Genomic DNA, 21,257 nt, shown 5'->3' with positions numbered 1-21,257 from the left:
AAAATAAAATATAAGATATAGTATAATATGATATGTGATATAATGCAATATGTTATCATATCATATACTATCCCATCAAATAATCAAGTTTGCTTTCCCCAGAACAAATAATTTAGCTCCTCCCATCTTTTTTCCCTGCTTCAATATGAATAATAATATCCTGTCATAGAGAACAGGGGACTTTTCCATCTACCACTTCACAACCTCTCACTGTCAGCAAATAAAAAAGCAAGAGTATTTTCTACTGCCAAGAATTTATAACCTAATAAGACAAAAGAAAAAGTGAATGAAAGGGAAAAAAAAAAAAAACGAAACCAAAAAACACGACAAAAGAAAAAACAGGGAAGGGAGGCACATAAGCCAATATTCCTCACTATGATAGTTCCTGAAATAGGAACAGAACACAAGCTTCCTCATTTAAGATCCAGTATCCTCTACACAAGCCTGTGAAGCTTTTGTAAAATCTTTACAAAAGTTATTTAATTAATGGTTTAAAAAAGTCAGTTGCCTCGGGGCTGGCAAACCAAAGGAAAACCTTTCAGTAGGCTCTGATCAGTGGACATAGAGATAAGTGCCTCTCCAAGACACTTAGCCTGTGTATGCACTTTAATACTTATAAAATATTGAAAAAAAAGACAACTGTAAACAGAGATATCTACAAACCGTGGAAATTTATACATTCTTAATAATATAAAACATTAATGTTGGTTGTCTTACAACAAGGCCATTTAGGATACCATATTTCAGACAACTCAAGAATTTTGACCAGATAAGGCATACATTGTAAAAAATTACTTCAAATACATTAAATCATCAGAATATTCAATCTTAGTGTGAATTCAGTATCAGTTCTTTAATTTGGGCTCTGCATATTTTGTTCTTCTTTTTCCTCCTATTCACTAAATTTTGAATTCTGAGCCACATTAAGGAATTAAATTTGCATTCTATTTATTTTCATCTCCTGAGATTCAAATTGCACAAGAGAAAAATTTAAATCCACGTTTGACTGATGGTATATTAAGATAAAGGTGTCAGTCAAAGGAAACTAACATTTAAAATTAATCTAACATTGTTCAAATATTCCAAAGGAGATTAAGAATTGATGGAAATCCCTTCTACGTCCATTTTGAAAATGCAGTGACCTTTTAATTCACCTTAAATAATATTTGTAGATGCAAATTATTCTGGTCTAAAATAGAAATGTGCACTGTTACGAAGAGTCTGAAATATCTTTTATCCCAGGACTGATGCATATCTGTGTTAAAATTGAAAGAATATACACTGTATGGATTTTTAATTTTTTATAAATGTAATATGGCAAGTGTTCCAAAACGACATGGCTACACTATGTTAACGTAATTGATATAATAAAAAAAAAAAAATACACACAAACTTTAAAAGCAGTTCCATTTTCAAAAGATATTACATTTTAAAAATTACATAAAATACACTTGAAACTTATTCAGTTAAATATTCCCATATCCTAATGGTGTCTAAAGCCATACGTCCTTCTGAATCTCATTGAAATGGAGAGTTAAGGTTAGAATCTATTTTTACAGATGAGGAACATTTTATCTTTGTTATCAATATTGCTGATCTGTGTTGGATATTTATTTCTTGCATAACTGCATATGTTTATACCTGATGCATTCATGTGCAAAAACTGTTGTTAGATTTTTGCTTGTACTGTTTTTGAGACATGGACTCTTTGCTTCAGCTTTATTTATTTCCCTCCAAATACGAAGAAATCATGTCAATATAGTATTTTATTTTCTTCTTACTTTTATCTCACTTGATGGCAACCTGAGCACAACTGAATTGGTGTGAGTTCATTCACTTATTAAAGCTGATCTTAGCTTTAGAAGCTAGAACAGAAATGGACAGCAAATTCTCTTAAAAGAATTCAGTAAAGAAATCGAGGTTGCACAGTCTAATTGACTGTGATAGAAAATCATGACACATTGAAGCAATGTGGTCTGATGTGCAGACCTCAACTGAACTTACCTATACCAACTGATTTCAGGTGGAGGTGATCCAGCGGCTCTGCAGTACAAAGTGACTGCCTCTCCTCGATCTGCAGTGGCATTAAATAATTTCTGTAGCACAATAATTGCAGGAGGAACTGAAAAATAAAACATTATGTCCTATTAGTGGAAAAATAAATGATTTTATGTGTTTCCAGGGAAATTTAAACCACAGGATAGGATCCTTTGCTAATTTTAGAATTTACGGTTACACTCAGAGATCAAGTCACAGTATGAATCACTGTTATTACTATTTCTTTACTTTTCTTAAACACAGGATTTTTAATACTATCAGGACATTTATAACCTTTTTTTTCTTTTTGCATGAGAATAAATTTTTTAAGTCTTTTTCAGCAGTTCTTCAATTTCTGAAATGTGACAGAACCCAATGGATACAATCTGTTTTTGGAAATTGTATATCCAATAATTCAAATTATGTTCTGAGAGTGATGAATTTTGTCTGTTCTTGATGGGATTAAATTACTACTAAAATTGTAAGAGTTTCACAGAGAACCTCAAGCCCACAGAATATATGTTAATATAATAATTAATATAGTAATATATAGTTATAGCAATAATATTTAAGACAGAGCAAGTCACAGGCTGATATTTAATATCTCTGCTCAAATGGTAATTTTAGACAGCTGTCCTAAATCTGTTTCCATTAACTGTCAAGCAAATAAACAAATAAAAACAATCCCAGCAGACTGGAAGGAAGAGGATATACGGAAAAGAAGGAATGTCAGGGAAAGCGAGAGGAAAGGGAAAAGAAGATTAGAGCTTCATAAAATATAGGTCTCTTCTAGCAAGAACATCTTGTCATCAGAGTGACTTAGAGTTATCCTTTTTAGCTTTAACTTTCACTAGAGAAAAGAAGGAGAAACAGGCAACCCCAATGAATTTGCTTTTGGCTTCCCCTTGAACCCCCGCAGGTTTTTCTCACAAACTGTTGAGAATCAACTTCTGCTGCTTTGCACCAAATATTCTAGCTTTAGTATTTTGCTTCAGAAACCTTTCCAGTTCCTTAACCTTAAATATATCAAATTATTAAAAAATAATGTACTATTATTATCAATGATCAGTAAATAAATGCTGTTATGCACGTTTCACACTTTTTAATGGTGTGCTGAAATTTAAGTGCTTCACGGATCACTTCTTTCCTATCTGAAATTGCATGGGCCATTACTCAGCATACAAAACCAACATCTTCAATGAAAAAATGTCACTTAGAAAACCTTATATACATTTTAGCCATTTTGCAGTGCATTCTAATGTCTAGACCTGAAAATATATTCAATAACACGAGGGGATGAAACATTTATTTGCCAGAAGTAGCAGGTTCCTCATTGCTCAGAAGTAAGAACTACAGGACTATGACTCAGTTCAGCATATTAGTTAAGGGCTTCAATCTTCAAAGAGATACTGCAGTGACAATGAAATTAAATATTATTTTTCTTTTCAAAAGTCAAATTACATTTTTCTCCCCATTCTTTCCGTTTATCTTTGGTTCTGTTCTTGCATGTAAGTAGGATGGAACTAAAGCGTGAACCTAAAAGAGGAAAAAACAAATTAAGCTATACTAGCAAGTCTCTCACACTTCAAACTTAGAGCAAAATTGTAAAATCTAGTCACATTTAAGTGAAAGCTATTCTTTTTCATGTCAGTTAGGTCAGGCAGTCTATCCAATTTATGGAACTTCCCAGACAGCAAAGGAAACTTAAAGAAATAGATCTAATAATCCCTTTGCGGGGGTGAGGAGTGGAGGGGGGGCGGGGAGGGGCGAGCGTATCTCAACCTCTCACAGAGTTTTTCCACTTTCTCTGTCTCCCCTTTTTAGCTGGACAGAGATGCAGAGAAACAGTACCAAATAAAGTTCTTGTTCACAGAGGAGGTGATCTTAGTTCAAATCTTTGCCCTGAATCAGAGTATGTATGGGTCACCTGCTCCACAGATAATACTCTGACTAGAGGGCAATGTGTAAAAGGATAGCTAATAGTTTCTTTTGTAATTAAATCTTCATCATTATTCTTGCAAAAGGGAATCTGAGATTTCACACAGTTCTACCACAGCTTAGTATTTTCTTGAGTGATGTCCAAATGATATTTGCAGAAATAGAAACAATATCAACACTTGCTATATAATCAATAGGACATTTATTTAGAAAAGCAACATACTCATATGTTTGCACTTCTCTACTGTTTGCAGTAGAGAAACACCATACATGGAGAATTCTGCTACTCTACAAATAAATCAGCAAAGCTAGAAAAATATCAGCCCCTATATTCCTCCTGAAAGTGTATTTGCACTGTAAATCCTAAATACACATGTGAAAGCAAGGACTAATATTATTGTTTTAATTATTAATCTAATTCTCTACATTTGCCTCTCCCTACAGACTCTCACAAAAACTTAAAATTTTTAAAATGTAAACTTATGGGTTATGTGCTGTGTCAGCTCTCCTAAAGTATTCCTATTTAGAATCATAGAATACCAGGTTGGAAGGGACCTCAAGGATCATCTGGTTCAACCTTTCTTGGAAAAAGAATGGTCTAGACAAGACGGCTCCACACCCTGTCCAGCCAAATCTTAAAAGTGTCCAGTGTTGGGGAATCCACCACTTCCCTGGGGAGATGATTCCAATGGTTGATTGTTCCAATTGTGAAAATTTTTCCTCTTGTGTCTAATTGTAATCTTCCCAGGAGTAATTTGTACCCACTACCCCTCATATTTTCCATCTGACTGCATGTAGAAAGGGAGCTTCCATCTTCTTCATAGCCACCCTTCAAATCACCGGAACATGGTGATAAGTTCTCCCCTAAGCCTTCTTTTCTCAAAGCTGAACAAACCCATTTCTCTCAGCCTTTCCTTATATGGCAGCCTTCCCAGTACTTTGATCACCTTTGTGGGCCTTCTCTGGTCCCTTTCCAGCCTGTCCACATCTTTTTTGTACAATGGGGACCAAAACTGAACACAGTATTCCATGTCTGGCCTGACAAACACTGAGTAGAGTGGGATAATGACATCTTTATCTCTATTGGTGATATCCTTGTTGACGCAACCCAATACAACTTTTCTTTCTTCTGATTTTTAATAATACTTGAAAAGGCATTTTGGACCATGTTTAATACATTCAGCTTTACGTAGGAAAACCTATTTATTCCTATAAATTAAGTAGGAAGTAGCTCTTAATTGATACCACTCTACAAAAGTAACCATGTCATAATTGCTCAGCTGGCAAACCCCTCTCCTCCCAACACTATGAAATGAAGTCTAGAGGTAAGTGCTAGCTTCCTTGTCTAGAGTCATAAATATTATATGAAGAATCAAATTTGCGGATATAATTCACAAAAAAAAAAAAAAAAAAAAAGATGTGAAGTCAGACTATAGTTTGCAAACTGATGCTTTAGGTTAAATACAGGCTCTCTCTCAGCTCAACCACATTTAAATATCAGATAGAAGTGGAAGGTGTTCAGAATGTAGATTCATATCCATGTACATAAACAGCAGTAGAAGAAAATCTCATCAGAAATTTAAATTCTATTAGATGCCCTACTGGAACTGTACGTAACCAGGAGTCAAGGTATGGTAGCACCACAATGCACAGAGAGGAAAGCAATTTGTTGGGGTGGACTTCACAGTGTGTAGCACATGTACCATTATATTCTATCACAGTATGTAGGATGATCACCACTTGCTTTTCACTGTCTGTATACTGTCTACAATAATCTAAATAATTCTGCTTCAAAGACTGCTGCTTGACTATGTGGATTGAATAATACTTGTGCCAGAAGCTGCTCTTTATCCTGAAATTAACGAGAATTCAATTTACATACTGACTTCTGTAAACGGGTTTGCCAAGAAGGACCAGTCAAAGACAAAGCATTTAAAACTCAGAACCTAATAGGCATGATGGCAGTAGTTTCACTGAAAAAACTGACATTAAACAGAATATATAGATAGAAAATACCTGTTATGAACTGTGTCCTTTCTGGAAAATATATAAGGAGATATTTATTTTTCAACAGGTTAACCCTGAAATTAAGAGAGAGGTTGAGCTAAATGCTCCACCTTGTCTTAATCCATTCATATTCCTTCTTAGAGGTTTACTACTAACTGAGAAAATGTATAATGCCACTTTTCAGACAACGTGTTATATATTTCACTACTGCTAAAAAAAATGTTAAAAATCTATAAGTAATACGTCTAATCTTAATAAAATGTATCTGTGACTTTTGGGACAGTTAATAAAATATGTTCAATGCAATGAAGGTGAATAATGGAAAAATCAAGTGTGTTTTTTTAAACAGTAAATGAAAAAATACTGAAAAATACAGGGTAGACTGAACTACTACATATTATAAACTGAAACTGAAATCTTGCAGTGATCGTTAATGTTCTGTGAATGATTAAAAACAATAATACAGCTTTTTACATATTTTATACACTAATATTATGAAATGCAATGAGTTCTACTTACATAGTACAGTAGATTTTTAAAAAATTATTAAACAATTACATTTATAGGAAAACAATACAAAACAGACATGACAACTATATTAACCAGTTTAAACAGGATTTTTTAGAAGCTGATATATTTTAAAATAAGCTATGATAATCAAGTAAAGCAAGAAGTCAATTCAATAACTTTTACTCCTTACCGTTCACAATAACAATTATGTCCCGAAAATCAATTTCTCCTCTGGCTTCCACTCTTCCTTCACATCTGTATACTCCTTCATCACTTTTATTGATGTTAAGAATTTGGAGATTATTGTTTGCTAATACTGCAAACCGATCTAGAATGGCAAGTAAGAGATTAAGTGGTGTTGGTAAATCAAGACAACACGAGGAATACTAACTTTAATCAGTAATATTTATGTACTTTCTCTGTACGATAAGAATGCTCATTGACAAAACATTTGTCAATTTAAAAGTAAAATGTCAGCCAAGAAATGTGTTTTTTTTCCCACTCCAAAATACATCGCCATTTCCTAAAATTAAATTATTGATTTTCAATCCATAACTTCCTACTTACTCTGAGGAGTCATCAAATGTAAGTTACACTTATAAATTATTACAAAATGAGTGGAATATTCATTAACACCTACCTACAATATAAAAAGATTAAAGAGATGGAAAAAAGGTAAATCAAGCAATTTATAACAAAAAAGTAAGAAAATGCTTCTTCTCACTCTGTCTAGATTAACCAGCTGTCTTTGTGCCCATTTTATGGCACTATGCTTAACAATTTCTCAGCTCATTTGCTCTCCTTCACTCCTCCTGTTCCTTTGCTCATTCACTATTACTCAGTCAATTATGTACCTCAGCATAGTCTAACACTTCATGGAAATAGATACAAAGACATAATCTAACAAACCACTCCACCTTCTGCATAGTCCAGCATAAACTGAAATTCAGCAGACTTTTTGAGTAGCTTAAATTAATTGGAAAGATCAGATTCTGATCAAGTGTGCATGCACTTTCCTGCATATGCATCAGCAAAATCACAATCCGCAAGAGTAAACTGCATCTGAATTTGATTTTTCTCTCCTTTCTGTCTGAACTAATGTATTGGGTTTTCATGGCAAGATGTTGGCAACAGGGGGCTGCAGGGCGGCCCCTGTGAGGAGCAGCCGGGGCTGCCCCGTGCCGGACACAGCCGGTTCCAGCCGGCTCCAACCCACCCACCGCAGGGCACGGCTGAGCCCCACAGACACCATGGCGCCACCTCGGGGAGAGCCTGTGCCAGGAAGGGAAAAACGCTGCCCGGCAGTGAGGAGAAAAGTGTGAGAAACAGTCCTGCAAGCATCAAGGGGAGCAAAGGCAGAAGGTGCAGAGCTGCTCCAGGCACTGGAGCAGGGATCCTCTGCAGCTGTGGGAGAGAGCATGGTGGAGCAGATGTCCAGATTGCAGCAAGCCCACAGAAGATGCTATGCTGGAGCAAGCTTATTCTGAACAACTGCAGCCCATGGGAAGGACCAACGCTGGGGCTGCTGTCGACTGACCACAGCCCCCATTTCCCATCCCCCTGCACTGTTTGTGGAGAGTGGGAGGTAGAGGAGTTGGCAATGAAAGAGAGAAGTTGAACCTGGGAAAAAAGGAGAGGGAGGTTTTGCTTTAGCTTTGTCTTTGTTTTTCACCATCCAGTTCTGTTTAACTGGCAATAAATTCAGTTAATTTTTCTCAGTGTAGAGCCATTTTGTCTCTTCTGGTAATTGCCGAGTGATCGCCCTGTGTTCATCTTGACCCATGAGCTTTTCCATCTTACTTTTTGCCCGTGTCCTGTTGAGGAGGGGAAGTGAGAGAGTGGCTGGGTGGGCACCTGGAAGCTGGCCAAGGTCAACCCACTGTAACTAGTCAATATTAATGGACTTTTTTGAGAACTACTTCCTGCAGGTCACTGTATGTGGCTTTTGAAGAACCTGCATACTTGTTATTCAGCTGTCTTCCTTATTCTACTGGAATCAGTATCATCTTTTCAGTATTAGAGGATGATGAGATTTACTAGCTTTCAGTTTTAACTAGCAATCAAGAGTCATTTTTAACTTGCTTTCCTTTTTGATTCTGCTAGATTTTTAAAGCATGCGAAATTTCCCACAACACAACACTGATATTCTGAAACAGTGATAAACAGCACTTGGTAGAGAAGCTTTTATGTAATTATCCAGATAAGAGTGTGTATTCATAGAACATATGTGCATACATATTTACAAAACAGCTTTTTATGCCATGTGGGTTCTGTTTCCATTACCAAGAACTCTATCAGTAAATGAAGAGAGGAATGTAAAAAGAACATTTAATTATGTTTCACCAGATAGAGGTTTACAGGACATTAATGGCCTCAACACATTTACGCTAATTGTGTCTAGTTTATTGAAGTCATGCTTGAACATTAATGCTAACATAAATATTAAATGTGTGAGATGAACAAGAAGAATGGAGATCACCTTTATTTCTTTAAAATTCAGAAAAATTAGGGTTCATTTAGTAACATGAAACAAAAACTGTAGGTGTTGGATGGATATCTTTTCAATTCCATTGAAGGATAATATAATGGATATAGCAGGAGATATTCTCATAAGTAAACTAGGTATAACAGAGGAGAAACATCTAAAGCTAACACTCACCTTTGCACATCAGTTTATATAACTGTATTTAACAGGTCTAAATTGGCTCTGCAAAGCAATGGCAACACTTTTTCCACTACTGTAATTAGAAATGGGCAAATTGTTGACTTGAAGTGGGAAACCTAGTTCTCAGACTACGCTACACTGAGGAAGGGGCAGAACTGTCTTGCCATAGCCTACCCGATATGATCTAGAGGGTTTGTCTGGCTCATTTGAAGTCTGTCTTATCTAGTCCTTCAGAATAGGTGAGAATGCTTTTTTATGGACCACACGAATCATAAGAGAACATGCACTTCCCTAGAATTGTAACTATATGGATTTTCAAAAATTAAATTAAAAGAGTTTTCCAGAACCTTTTATCATATATAAATTGTGGTCTTGAAGAGAATCATCTTACATACTAAAAATACCTGGGGGGGGACGGACAAAATGAACCCTAATAGAATTACATAATTGAGAATGTAAAAGTATAAGATATATCAAAGCATAAAGGAAATATGAAGGATGCAGCAGTCCCTGATACTTTCCTATCCAGTCATATACATTATATAATTTTCTACGTGTTATAGCTACATATCACATATACTATGTATGTTTGAAAATTGCTAATCTGATAGCAGAAATCTGGCATACTTTAAAGATTTGAGCAGTGTCAGAATAAAACATGCATATTTATACAGATAGTGGGTAATATATATGTAGTATAGTTGCACTAAAAGAGGCAAGTAATCTTCTTCTAAGGTTAACTCTATAAACTAATATACAAATATCTGTACATAAAAATTCTGTTTCCTTCAAGCACTGTAGAATGACTTGTACTTAATGTCCTTTGAAGCTCCAGAATTATGCAAAAAACAGAGCAAGTCACTTATGACTACAGATAAGATCTGATCAATGAAAACAATCCCATTCACTTTTATAGCTAGCAAAATGTCCCTGACTCCCATACAACGGAATTACGAGTCATTACAATTCAGCTCTTGATAACAATAAAGAAGTCCTTACAACATTCCCAGAAAATTATGCTTTATGTATTGCTCTTCAAACCTTAAGCATACAGAAAGACTTTTGGACGTCATTGTTCACCTAGTTTTGGGGGTTTGGTTGTTGGGTTTTTTTCTTCTTTTACCAAAGAATGATGCACAGGCACTCACACAGTTTCTTACTCACTTCTTTGTTTGCAGATCTCAAAAGAGACTATAAATCTTAGAATGATCTAGCAATGGAGCAGGTAAGGTATTTGGAATATACAGAAACTAATTCAGAATGGTGAGAAGCTATTTCACCTACAGCTATTTCAGCTATAGGCCTACTACACAGCAAAAATCTTTAAATTTTCACTTCTGCTTTTGTGCACAGGCCTTCTTGGAGAAGAAATCAGTATTCTGTTCAAATGGAACACACAAATACAGATACTAGTAAGTGTCAAGAATTTGCAAAACTGAAATAGTCTAAAGTGTGTGCTGCAAAAAATCCTACTAGTTGTAACATATAGAACAGAAGAACGTTCAAAAATATAACTGAAAAGCCATGAAATTAAAGAAATGACATTATCTCGTGTCTTCTTAGATGCTGCTTTCTCATGCCCCACAAATAAACTGCAATGTACAACTCAGTTTGAATATGAACTTATTAAGTATTTTACCTTACTATGAATGAAAGCTCAACAAGAATAAGTAGTTGCTTCTTTTTTAATAGGCACCATTTAGAATATGACAGACATCTATGGCAGGCACATTATTTAATTTAAAATCATGTGAATAGGTTACAGGTGCTGTTTCTTCACTGGAGATTTTGAGGCTAGAAATGTAATATGAAATGGAATCTTTTTATTGCACAAGGCATTAAAAAAGATTTCTCAAATGTACAACTTCAGGTATACTTTTTCCAATTGCATTATAAACCCATATAGACATTGCCAAAACTCACAAAGTTCACAATGTCCTATTTTTACATGATTTAAAACATCACTTCCTCCCAAGCATGACTGGAATCTTATTTGGATACTACTCTAGATCAGAACATAAGGAAAATATTCTGATATTTATTATAGAAATTAAAATGGGTTTCTATCATTCTACTTTTTCACATTGAAAGCATTGTGAAAGAAAACTGTTAAAAAGAAAAATTTACACAACAAAATTTAGAAACTTAGAATCTTCAGATTCCATTATTTTAAAAAAGAAAAACATTGCTTTATTTATTTTGCTAACTCTACAGCAGCCAAATTGATTGGAGAAGCAAATAAAATGGCAATAATAAAAAATTTTGAGACAGATCTTTGAGGCACTTTCACCTTTTCAAGCTCTGAGCTGTATCCTTGAAAAAGACTTTTTGCTAAATTGCCAAATATTATTTTGTTTAGAGAGTTCGTATTTTTCAAAATCTTCTACATTTCACCTACATTCACTATTTAATTATAGACATATCAAAATTTCAATTCCTTTTTCTAAAGGTAGAAGTTCGGTATTTCTTCTTAGTCTCTGTGTCTAAATGACAGAAGGGACAGGATATACAAAATAAGAAAGAAGTTTGATCAAAACATTCTTTCTACAATGGATTGGAGTCTAAGACTGAGTCCGGAAACTTCAAACAAGCTTTTTTTTTTCACTCTCCCCAGCAACTGTTCAACATTAGTTTATGTGATTTCGTAAGTGACCAAAGATAACATTTCATTTTCATTGTGAAATAAAAATCCTGATTTCTAAAGAACAAGGATTTTAAGTGCATATACAACAACATTGAGTTTTAGTACATGCAGAGATAAAGACTGATGGGAAGAAAATAAGCTTGTTCATCAATGATGTTAATACCATCTCCAGAAAAAGTGGAAAGTCTTGTTTTCCAAAAAGGCAAAGACCACTATTGAGACAGCACTGAAAAAATGGTTCACAGTTTTTGAGGAAGTAAGTCACACAAATTCGATACACCTAATTAATTGCCTCTGTACAGGCTTAGAACTTGTATGTGGGGAAGGTGAGATTCATCTTCAGCTAACTTCATCTTCAGCTAACTTTATCAGTCTAGCTGTTAGGGAATATAGCCTGAACAGATCACCTATATCCCCAGTTGCTTGTAACTCAAAGGGTAAGTTACACTCAAATAGATTCTCACAATAGTGCAAAAAGCCTGTCCACTGAGCTAAAGTGCAAGTAGATCAGAAGTCAATGCAGTATTTGCTCAGTGTCATAGCTTTGTGCCCACAGTCAAGTTTATTTGTATGTGTTTTTAAAATGTGTTTAACTCCTACATACATAGCAATCCAGGAGGAGTTCCTGCGAAGGAGCTCCCAGCAATCTTTTGGCCATTTGGACCCTCATGTTACATCTAGACAAAATTACCATCTGGAAAAAAAATGATACATGAAGGAAACCATTGCATATAGATTCTCTACAGACCACAGAACCTGGTTAAATTCTACTTAAGCTGATGGGCTAATCAAAATCCATCCTTCACTATAATGTGATTAGTCTTCTTTTACAATAGAATTTTAATATTAATTAGAATGTATAACTTAAAGAGTTACCAAAATACTAACTGTCAGCAATAGCTGTGACTTCCTCATTCCGATACAACCAGCTGACAATGGGAGCAGGTGAACTACTAACACGACAAACAACTTCTGCATCTTCTCCCTGCCTGAACTCTTGTGGAGATATTATGTCTCGGAAAGTGAGTTTTTCTGAAAAGGAAAAAAACAGAATATAGTAAGCATCTTCCAGTTCACTTAGCATTAAAATATGACACCAAATCAGATAAAGATGACTATTAAAACTTTTCATTGTGATAATACAGAATTGTTTCCATAGTATAGCTTTCCTAGATAAGACTCAAAGGGTCCTGGACACATGACTTCCACTCCGTAGAAATTATTTTACAATCATTTTACATTATGAAAATCTCTGTTTTATTTCTATAAACTAAGCATGCTTTATGAATATATTTTTAATTGTTTTCAGTGGTCCAGAGACCTGTCTTGAAACTGTTTTGAAATTTTTTAGAGGTCTATGTATTCAGCTTAATAGTCTATTTACCTTCTTGCATGTTTTATTCCTCATGATCTTATTATTGAATTAAAACCTCATGGTTTTATTCCATCAAAACTTCTATCAAAACCACCAAAATTATTTGTAAAAGTCTTATTAAAAAGGTGGAACTTGAGCCTCAGTGACTGTGAAAACCATCAGCTGAGTAAACTATAAAATCTTAAAAGACAGTGGGAAATTATATGGAAAAACTTAATATTATCAAGTGATAAGAATTTATAACTCTTTTTTTTGAGGAAATAACAAGATATTTTCAGGCCTGAAGAGGCTTTTAATTATTTCAACCCCAAATAACCACACTTGATATTTAATGTTATTGGTGGGTTGAATAAACTCAGGATTATTATAATTTAGTGTGAGAAGTCCAATATGGCATTAATCCATGATCCCATACAAGATCTAATGCAGAAATCAATTGCCTGACAAAAAAAAAATATGGAAGATTTTCTTGCACACGGAAGAAACAAAATGACCTGTGTTCTCTAGGATTGAAGACTAGCAATTACATTTCAGAGGAATTTTTGTAGAACATAAGTCAGAGGTGCAACTCTACCTCCCCTTTTTGTTTTGATACAAGTACAGGCTCAAATAACCCACACAGTTCCCACAGCAGAGGGAGCGCACTTTTGTTATATACATCTGTTGTATACTTTTACAAAGCATTTGTATGAAATGTTTGAAGTATTTGACCATATGTAAGTCAAAAATAAAACTCTCACAGACATCAGCGAGTACTGAACCACACCCCAAGAGAACAGTGTATCCTGCCTTTTCCTTACAATATATTATAAATATGAATAAAGAAACTTTTACATGTCAGTTCCCACAAACCTTCACATTTATTGTGCAGACCTTCGGGTTTATCTAACCTAAGAATTATTAAAATTACCACATGCAAACACTTCAAAAGATTTCAACCTTGCTCAGCAGTCTGCTAACTGAGTGGCAGTTTTAAGTATACAAATGAATTCCACAAAACTTGAAATCCTTTGAACTGCCAGCTTTCAAACCATCATGTAATCTCTTGTAACTGCTATCACCATTTTAATGGTTGTTTTATCAACTGATTATTTTTTAATTGTAGGTCTTTTGTTATCTGAGTTATCTGTACCTTTCAGAAGCAGTGTTTTATGGTTCTACTTGGTATTTTCTGTCACATTGCAATTCCCTAGTGCTCAGTCCATCCACAAACAATTTTTTAATTAATATTAAAAAACTATTCTCCAATGAAATTAGAGAATAACTCAACTGGAAGGATGCTTGCATATGTCCCACCTTTTCACCAACAAAGACTTTGCCTTGTATCTTTACAGTGTACTTGGTTAATGTATTGCTTTTAGGCATTTTTGACTGATCTAAAGAATATAGTACAATGTATAGTTATTCAAGTAAATTGAAAAAGCCAAAAAACTCTCAAAGAATCTCCTACCACAGCAGAATGTATTTACTTTTCAGATATACTCCTCAATTAGTTGTTTTTATTGAAATGCATTTTGGGTGCTTATCACGTTAAGATTCAGCCCTTTTTGGCAAAATTCCATTATAAGGCCAAGAACAGGAAAAGACTGACACAAAAATAATTCAGTTTAAACTCTACTTTTTTTTTTTGATGACATATATGGCACTTGCTGCTCTTTTATTTATGCATATATTTGTAATAGGTTGTAGACATATTTGTAATAAGAATTAGGTTGACATAACCTTTTCCTCATATTTCTTCTTCTCTATGAGGAGCATACAGTGCACCCTCATAAGATGGCATTCTAAGATAAAAAGGAAAAGCGATCTACAATAAAAGAAAGTAGAAATCCACTTTATTTAAGTCTTTGTCATAATACATATTAACTAAACTGCAGGAGATGCAATTCTTTAGAAGATAAGGTGCAGAGCCTCGGAAGATATTTTGATAGGATTTACCTCCTGAATAGCAGTGGATTTTAAAGCACAGTCTTTTATTTGTTAATTGATAATATTTCACTTACGATAAATTTCCAAAACAACAGTAGCTTCTTGAGTTTGTCCTTTAGCATCTGTTGCTTGACACCGATATATACCAGCATCTTCTACGTCTGCATTATAAATTGTTAGACGTGATCGAACACCTTCTTTCTGAACAACCACCCTTTGACCAGAAACAATCTTCTCTCCTTGTGGATTATACCAGTCTATGTTGTCAGGCTCACCAATGGCTACAAAGAAAACAAAAAAAGAATCCAATATTAGAAGTGCAGGTAGACATTATGCAATGCAATGCCTACTCAGTGCACAATGTCTATTCAATTGCTAAATTATGACAGTTGTGAGAAAGTCTGTAGAAAGATAAGCAAGCCAAAGCTGCAGGCAGATGTATGACTGTTGAGACAGGTTAACTAGTAGCTCAAGGATTCTAGAGGAAAAAAAAATAAGCACAGAAAGGTATAAAGCCTGAAAGGAAAGAAACAAGTTGTTCAGTTGTTAGTGGATCAGCAAGTCAAGTCATCAGTCAAGCTGGGTTGTCAGTGTAGTCAGGCCATTTGTCATTGTCAATGGAAGATGGCAACTCAGCAACATCAAGAATCCACATTAGGCAGCTGCAAACACAAACCCTTCTCCTCCTGACTGATATCTGCCTCACCAGAAAAGACTCTTTGGGTGTCTCATTAGGTTGGAGAGGATCCTAAAACTTAGCCTAGCAGCTCATTTAACTCCTTGGTTTAGACAAGTGAAAATATTTTAAGTAAAGAACCATCCTAATAAATATAAATTGCCTGTACTGCTATAGACAATTCAAACTGAGTTATTCAGAGTCTGAAATAATTAGCCAATCACAATTTTCACAAGTCAATGTGAATATACAAAAATATGCTGATTTAAGTTAATATTGTGAATCAATTAATTCAGATTCACATTATGTTGAAAATTAACAGAAAAACATACCTACAACTAGAATGAATACATACCTGTGCATGTGAAGAATTTGGATTCACCCACGCTGAGCTCAACTTTGCTAAGTGAAATTGTAACTTGAAGCAGAGCTGAAAAATATAAAGTAGGTTGTGAATATATTTCCGCATTTATCAGTTTAAATTTTATATTTTCCAGTTTTGTTTTTTCTCATTCCATACTATATAACATGTTCAACAAATATGAGAATTTTCAGCTAAGCGCTGTATCTTTTGACCTGGAGTATATACAGGGGTGGAGAGAATAATCAGAATAAAGAAAAGATGTTACACAAAGGATAACAGCCTCACATCCTAAAACTGAGGACAAAACTAAAGAAAAAAAAGAAAAAGGGATAGAAATACACACGAACACAAACCCAAAAACTCAGTGACAACAAGGTGACTGGGAACACTCAGCATAGACTGACCAAGGGTAAATCATGCCTAACAAACCCCACTGCCTTCTATGATAAAATTAATAGTTTTGTGGGTGAAAGAAGAACAGTGGTGGCACATAACCTTGAGACTTTACCAAGGCTTTTGCCTCCCACTGCCTCCCACAATATTCTTGTATTCAAGTGTATCAGGTATAAATAGCAAGGTTTTGGTAGCCGGGGATGGTTGCAGGGGTGACTTACATGGAAGGGAGGTCAGGGGTTCTGCTGTGACAGACACAGCCAGTTCCAGCTTGTTCCACAACAAACCCACTGCAGGACAGAGCTGAGCCAGTTAGAGGAGTTTGTGGCACCTCTTGGAACAAGACAAAGGAACAAGAACGCCAGAGCAACAGGAGGTGCTCCATGGCACAGTTGGTAACACCCCTGAAGGGACTGTGGCCCATGCATAAGCACATGCCAGAGCAAGTCTCCCTGCAAAAGGACTGTGGCCTGTGGATAACCCACAACAAAACAGAGGAAATAAGTTAAGCAGAAGGAGCAGTGGAAGAAAAAGACTGACAAAGAAGGAATGTCAGAAAGAAACTACTATGTCCTCACCCCAACCTCCTGCATCACCCATCACTGCACTGAAGGGACTGAGTGTAACCTGCATCGATGGTGGTAACAAAGGGAACGGAGACTAGGAATGGGGAAGGAGAGGCATCTGGAAAGGGGAAGAAAGGTGTTTTCCCTAAGTGTAGAAGCATTTGTCTTCTCTGTTTCCCAAACCTCAAATCAATAATTAAATGTTTATGTTAATGGTTAATAAATACAGTTAAATTCCCCAACTAGAGTCTGTTTTGCCCACAACAGAAATTTGCCAGTGATTTTCTCGTCTTTACCTTGACCCACGAGTTTATTAGTCCCATTCCTCCTATTTTCATCCCCGTCTTGCTAGGGGTGGGCAGAGTGGGCAAGTGGCTGTGTGGATGGTCTGGCTGCCAGCTGAAGCCAACCAACCACATCAGTTAGGGTGTTACAGTTTGGATGAGTGCACAGCTAGGCTAGTAAAAAAAATAGGTGGAAAGTTAGGTTTAGAAGGTGGTGGCTAATGGGTCATACTCTACCTGGAGACCAGTAACAAGTGGGGTACTGTAGGGTTCTGTCATAGAATCATGGAATGGTTTGGGTTGGAATTGACATTTAAGATCATCTAGTTCCAAACCCCATGCCATGGGCAGGGACACCTCCCACTAGACCAGGTTGCTCAAAGCCTCATCCAGCCTGGCCTCGAACACCTCCAGGGATGGGGCATCCACAGCTTCCCTGGGCAACCTGTGCCAGTGCCTCACCACCCTCACAGTAAAAAATTCTGTCCTGGGATCTGTCCTATTTAACACTTTTATCAATGACATGAAGGAGGTCATTGACCTAGAGAGACTGGAAGACTGTATCTACAGGAGCACCATCACCATAATATTCAATAAGGATGAATGCCAAGTTATGCACCTGGGAGGGAATAACCTGTTAGGAGTCATACAACTTCTGAGGAGAGGCTGAGGGAATTAGGCTTGTTCAATCTGCAGAAGAAAGCATTTAAGGGAATTCATCAAGAAGATGGAGCCAGGCTTTTCACAGTGGTGTATGGCAGATAGATGAAAGACAAGTTGAAACAAGAGACATTAAGGATGAGCATAAGGAAAAACTTTCATGATGCAGACAGTCACACAGTGGAGCAGATTGCCCAGAAAGATTATGCATTCTCTGTTCTTTCAGGTTTCAAGAGCTCACTGGACAAAGCTCCAAGCAGTCTGATCTATCTTTGTAACCAACCCTGCTTTGAGCAGGAGGTTGGACTGGAGACCTTTTTAAGTCCTTTTTATGGTCCCATGACCCTATGAATAACCTACCCAACACAGCCAGTATTACTGGAGAAGGGCTTATTTATGCAAAATATCTATGCACTCTTCAAGAATTACAATTCCAGCACTGTCATCACCCTAAGCAGCTGTAGCTCTTTAACATCCATTATCTTACATAACTGGACAACAAATGTTCATGAACCAATAACAAGGATAAAGAGATTCACATTAATTTCAGGCTCTAATCAAGACAGAAAAAGTCAAACAGACAAAAAAAACCCACTCACTTTTTAGAGAATAAAATAATCAAAATTTTCATTCAGTATTATACATAGTAGAGAACTGGGGTGTATCTGAAGCTTAAAAACATATTGTTTCGAGAATCTGGGGATTTCAGTCTTGAAACATAATAATTATGTTCTATTCTGTGTACGTGGAAATATTTCACCTTTTTGAAAACTGCTATACAAACTACTGAATGTCCCAAGCTCACTAGATTCCTTTTGTATAATTGGTATAAAAGTCCAACAGGACAAACATCTCTAGAGGTGAGGTGTATTACACTCCAAATTAACTTTCTGGTGTGACAAATTTTAGTCATGAATATGTCAGAACTTTAAAACCTGCTGAAAACCACAATTATTCAGTTCTGTTGACAGTAAAAATTAAAGAAAATATGAGCACAGAAAAAAATCATTATCTAAGTAGCATTCCATACATATTAATGTGGCACTTATTACAATTAAAAGTGTCTTGAAACAGATTTGCTCTTAACTGATGTACTTTCATGTAATCAGTCTGGATAAGCAAGAATTAGACCAAATTTGAAGTTTTTGTTCAAAAGTCATATCAAAAGCAAAACCAAAAAAAAGGGCAAAGAAAATTGAGGATTACCTCAGTATCAGTCTGCCAAACTAAATTTAACAGAATTGGGTATTTTCTACCAAAAAAAAAAAAGACAAAAAAAAAAAAAAAACAGACATCTGTACAGCAAATAATACTATTCCTGAGATCACCACAATTGAACTTACTTTAAAAAAAAATTACAAATATTTTATACCTCACTCCCCATAAGAAAATAGCTAAGAAAGAAAACTACAAAAAGCCCTCAACAACACATCCTACTTCAGGCGAAAATAAATATCTGTGTGTACTCTTTTTTTGCTAACATAAATACTTGTCAGTCCATAAATACCTTCAGGAAAAGGGTATGACTGCCTACAGGTCAAGAAGAAACTGGAGCAGACTGTAAAAACGTTGAATCTAGAAGCAGAGAAGGTACTAGTACCGTTTTCTCATTGCAATAGCAAAGAACACAGTGAAGGCTCCTTTAGGACACATGCATAGCACTGACAAAGAGACTAAGGTGCTCTCATTCTCATCTATGGCCATTACATCCATGGTACCAGAAACACAGACAAGCTTAAGTGTAGGAAAGGAAATGAGTTTCAGACAAAGTTTTAATTTTTGTTGTAATAAGCATCAAGGAGTAATAAATCATCCAGGAGGCTACTCAAAGCCTCATTTATTTATTTAACTGTCAGGGTAAGCTTCATTTTAACCTCAGGACATATAAATGCTGGTTGGAAACCAAGGTACTAATAAATTCAGAGACTAGGGAATTACAAGAGATTAGAGCCCATACATTTATTTCAGAGCACAGACTCACTTTTAGGTTCTATGCCACCACTCTTCTGGTACTATATTTTTTTAATAGAGTTTGTATCCTTGTAGATTTGCTTCAGAAATACATATGTTAGCATTTCAGCAGTATTGCTTCAAGAACAATTTCATCGTTCAATTCCAATAACTGTAATAACTGATGTTGAATTATGTAAATGCAATAGATTAAGTAATAAATGTCAGGTAGAATGTAATTGCATGAGAGGTGAAAAGCAAAGATAGATAATATTTTTCCTTCATCAATGAAATAGATATTTGAGACTGTAACACAGTTTTGGCAAAAGGCCGAACTTAATTTAAAATTCTTAACATAAATGCCATTATAAACTCTGTGGAGATATGCTAGCTACATCTCTGAAACCAAAAGGAAATAATATTTTGTACATACGGTACTTTAATATTTACGAAATAGAAAAATATAAGACCATCTGTCCTATTTTTCCAGACTCATCATTTTCCTATCTCTGCTTCATGGAAATAGAAAATATTGCTTTATGCAAACTAGAATGAAGAATACTAGCAACAAATAATCTAGCAATCTGTGTTTATTAGGTACTCAGGCAAATAGTCCAGTACTAAGCTAGGAGAAGGTTCACTCATCACTTACTGAAAGTAAGGTATTGCAAAGAGACAACATCCAGAAAGCTTTACATTACTTCCAAATTTATTTAAAGAACCACATCAATGCACTAGGTTATTAGAAGCTCTGATGAAGATGGCATGTAATGTACACACAGTTCAAGTTACTGATGTACACAAACAGATAATAGATTAATATAAAAGGGAGTAGTAGACTGGTCTGAATGTCTTTGAACACACAGGTGAATGTTTATTTTATCAGGTCAGTGAATCAGTTGCAAAAAATCAAGTCAGAAGAGGCTGTGTCTAGCTATGCTAAACCAAGACCAGAAATGAAGAGTAGCTTCTTGATAAATCTGAAAAAATACTGCAACTTCCCGTGTTTTCAAGGATATTACCTAGCTAGCTATACATTAAAAAAACAAAACAAAACAAAAAACAAACAAACAAAAAAAACACAAAACAAAACAAACAAACAAAAAAAAGACGAGATCTAGACTACTCCTTCAGGTTGAACACTGCTGTGGAGCATAATGCTACTGTAGTGTTGCTGTTCTGGGAAAAAGTGAAGTCAGTCAGGGCTTCACTCAGTCTTTAGTACATGTGCCATTTTATATCAAAAAAAAGGACTATTA

The 21,257-nt window shown here is 35.4% G+C and overlaps 1 protein-coding gene across 1 annotated transcript in view; it reads right to left on the bottom strand.

Annotated features, from left to right (window-relative positions):
• Window positions 1–16,211, bottom strand: part of LOC104461938 (neural cell adhesion molecule 2-like) — a gene marked incomplete at both ends in the record, with an annotated part of 20,502 nt that extends 4,291 nt beyond the window's left edge. The window contains 5 exons of the mRNA XM_010073692.1: window positions 2,005–2,122; window positions 6,683–6,820; window positions 12,690–12,833; window positions 15,180–15,386; window positions 16,137–16,211. Of these exons, the coding sequence (XP_010071994.1) occupies window positions 2,005–2,122; window positions 6,683–6,820; window positions 12,690–12,833; window positions 15,180–15,386; window positions 16,137–16,211 (682 nt within the window). The remainder of the gene's footprint in view (window positions 1–2,004; window positions 2,123–6,682; window positions 6,821–12,689; window positions 12,834–15,179; window positions 15,387–16,136) is intronic.
• Between the last annotated feature and the right edge of the window lie 5,046 nt (window positions 16,212–21,257).

The sequence above is a fragment of the Pterocles gutturalis genome, unplaced genomic scaffold (assembly GCF_000699245.1).
Source record: "Pterocles gutturalis isolate BGI_N339 unplaced genomic scaffold, ASM69924v1 scaffold32102, whole genome shotgun sequence".
NCBI lineage: Eukaryota > Metazoa > Chordata > Aves > Pterocliformes > Pteroclidae > Pterocles > Pterocles gutturalis.
The sequence above is the reverse complement of the archived record's forward strand: the minus strand, read 5'-3'. Positions and strand labels throughout refer to the sequence as shown.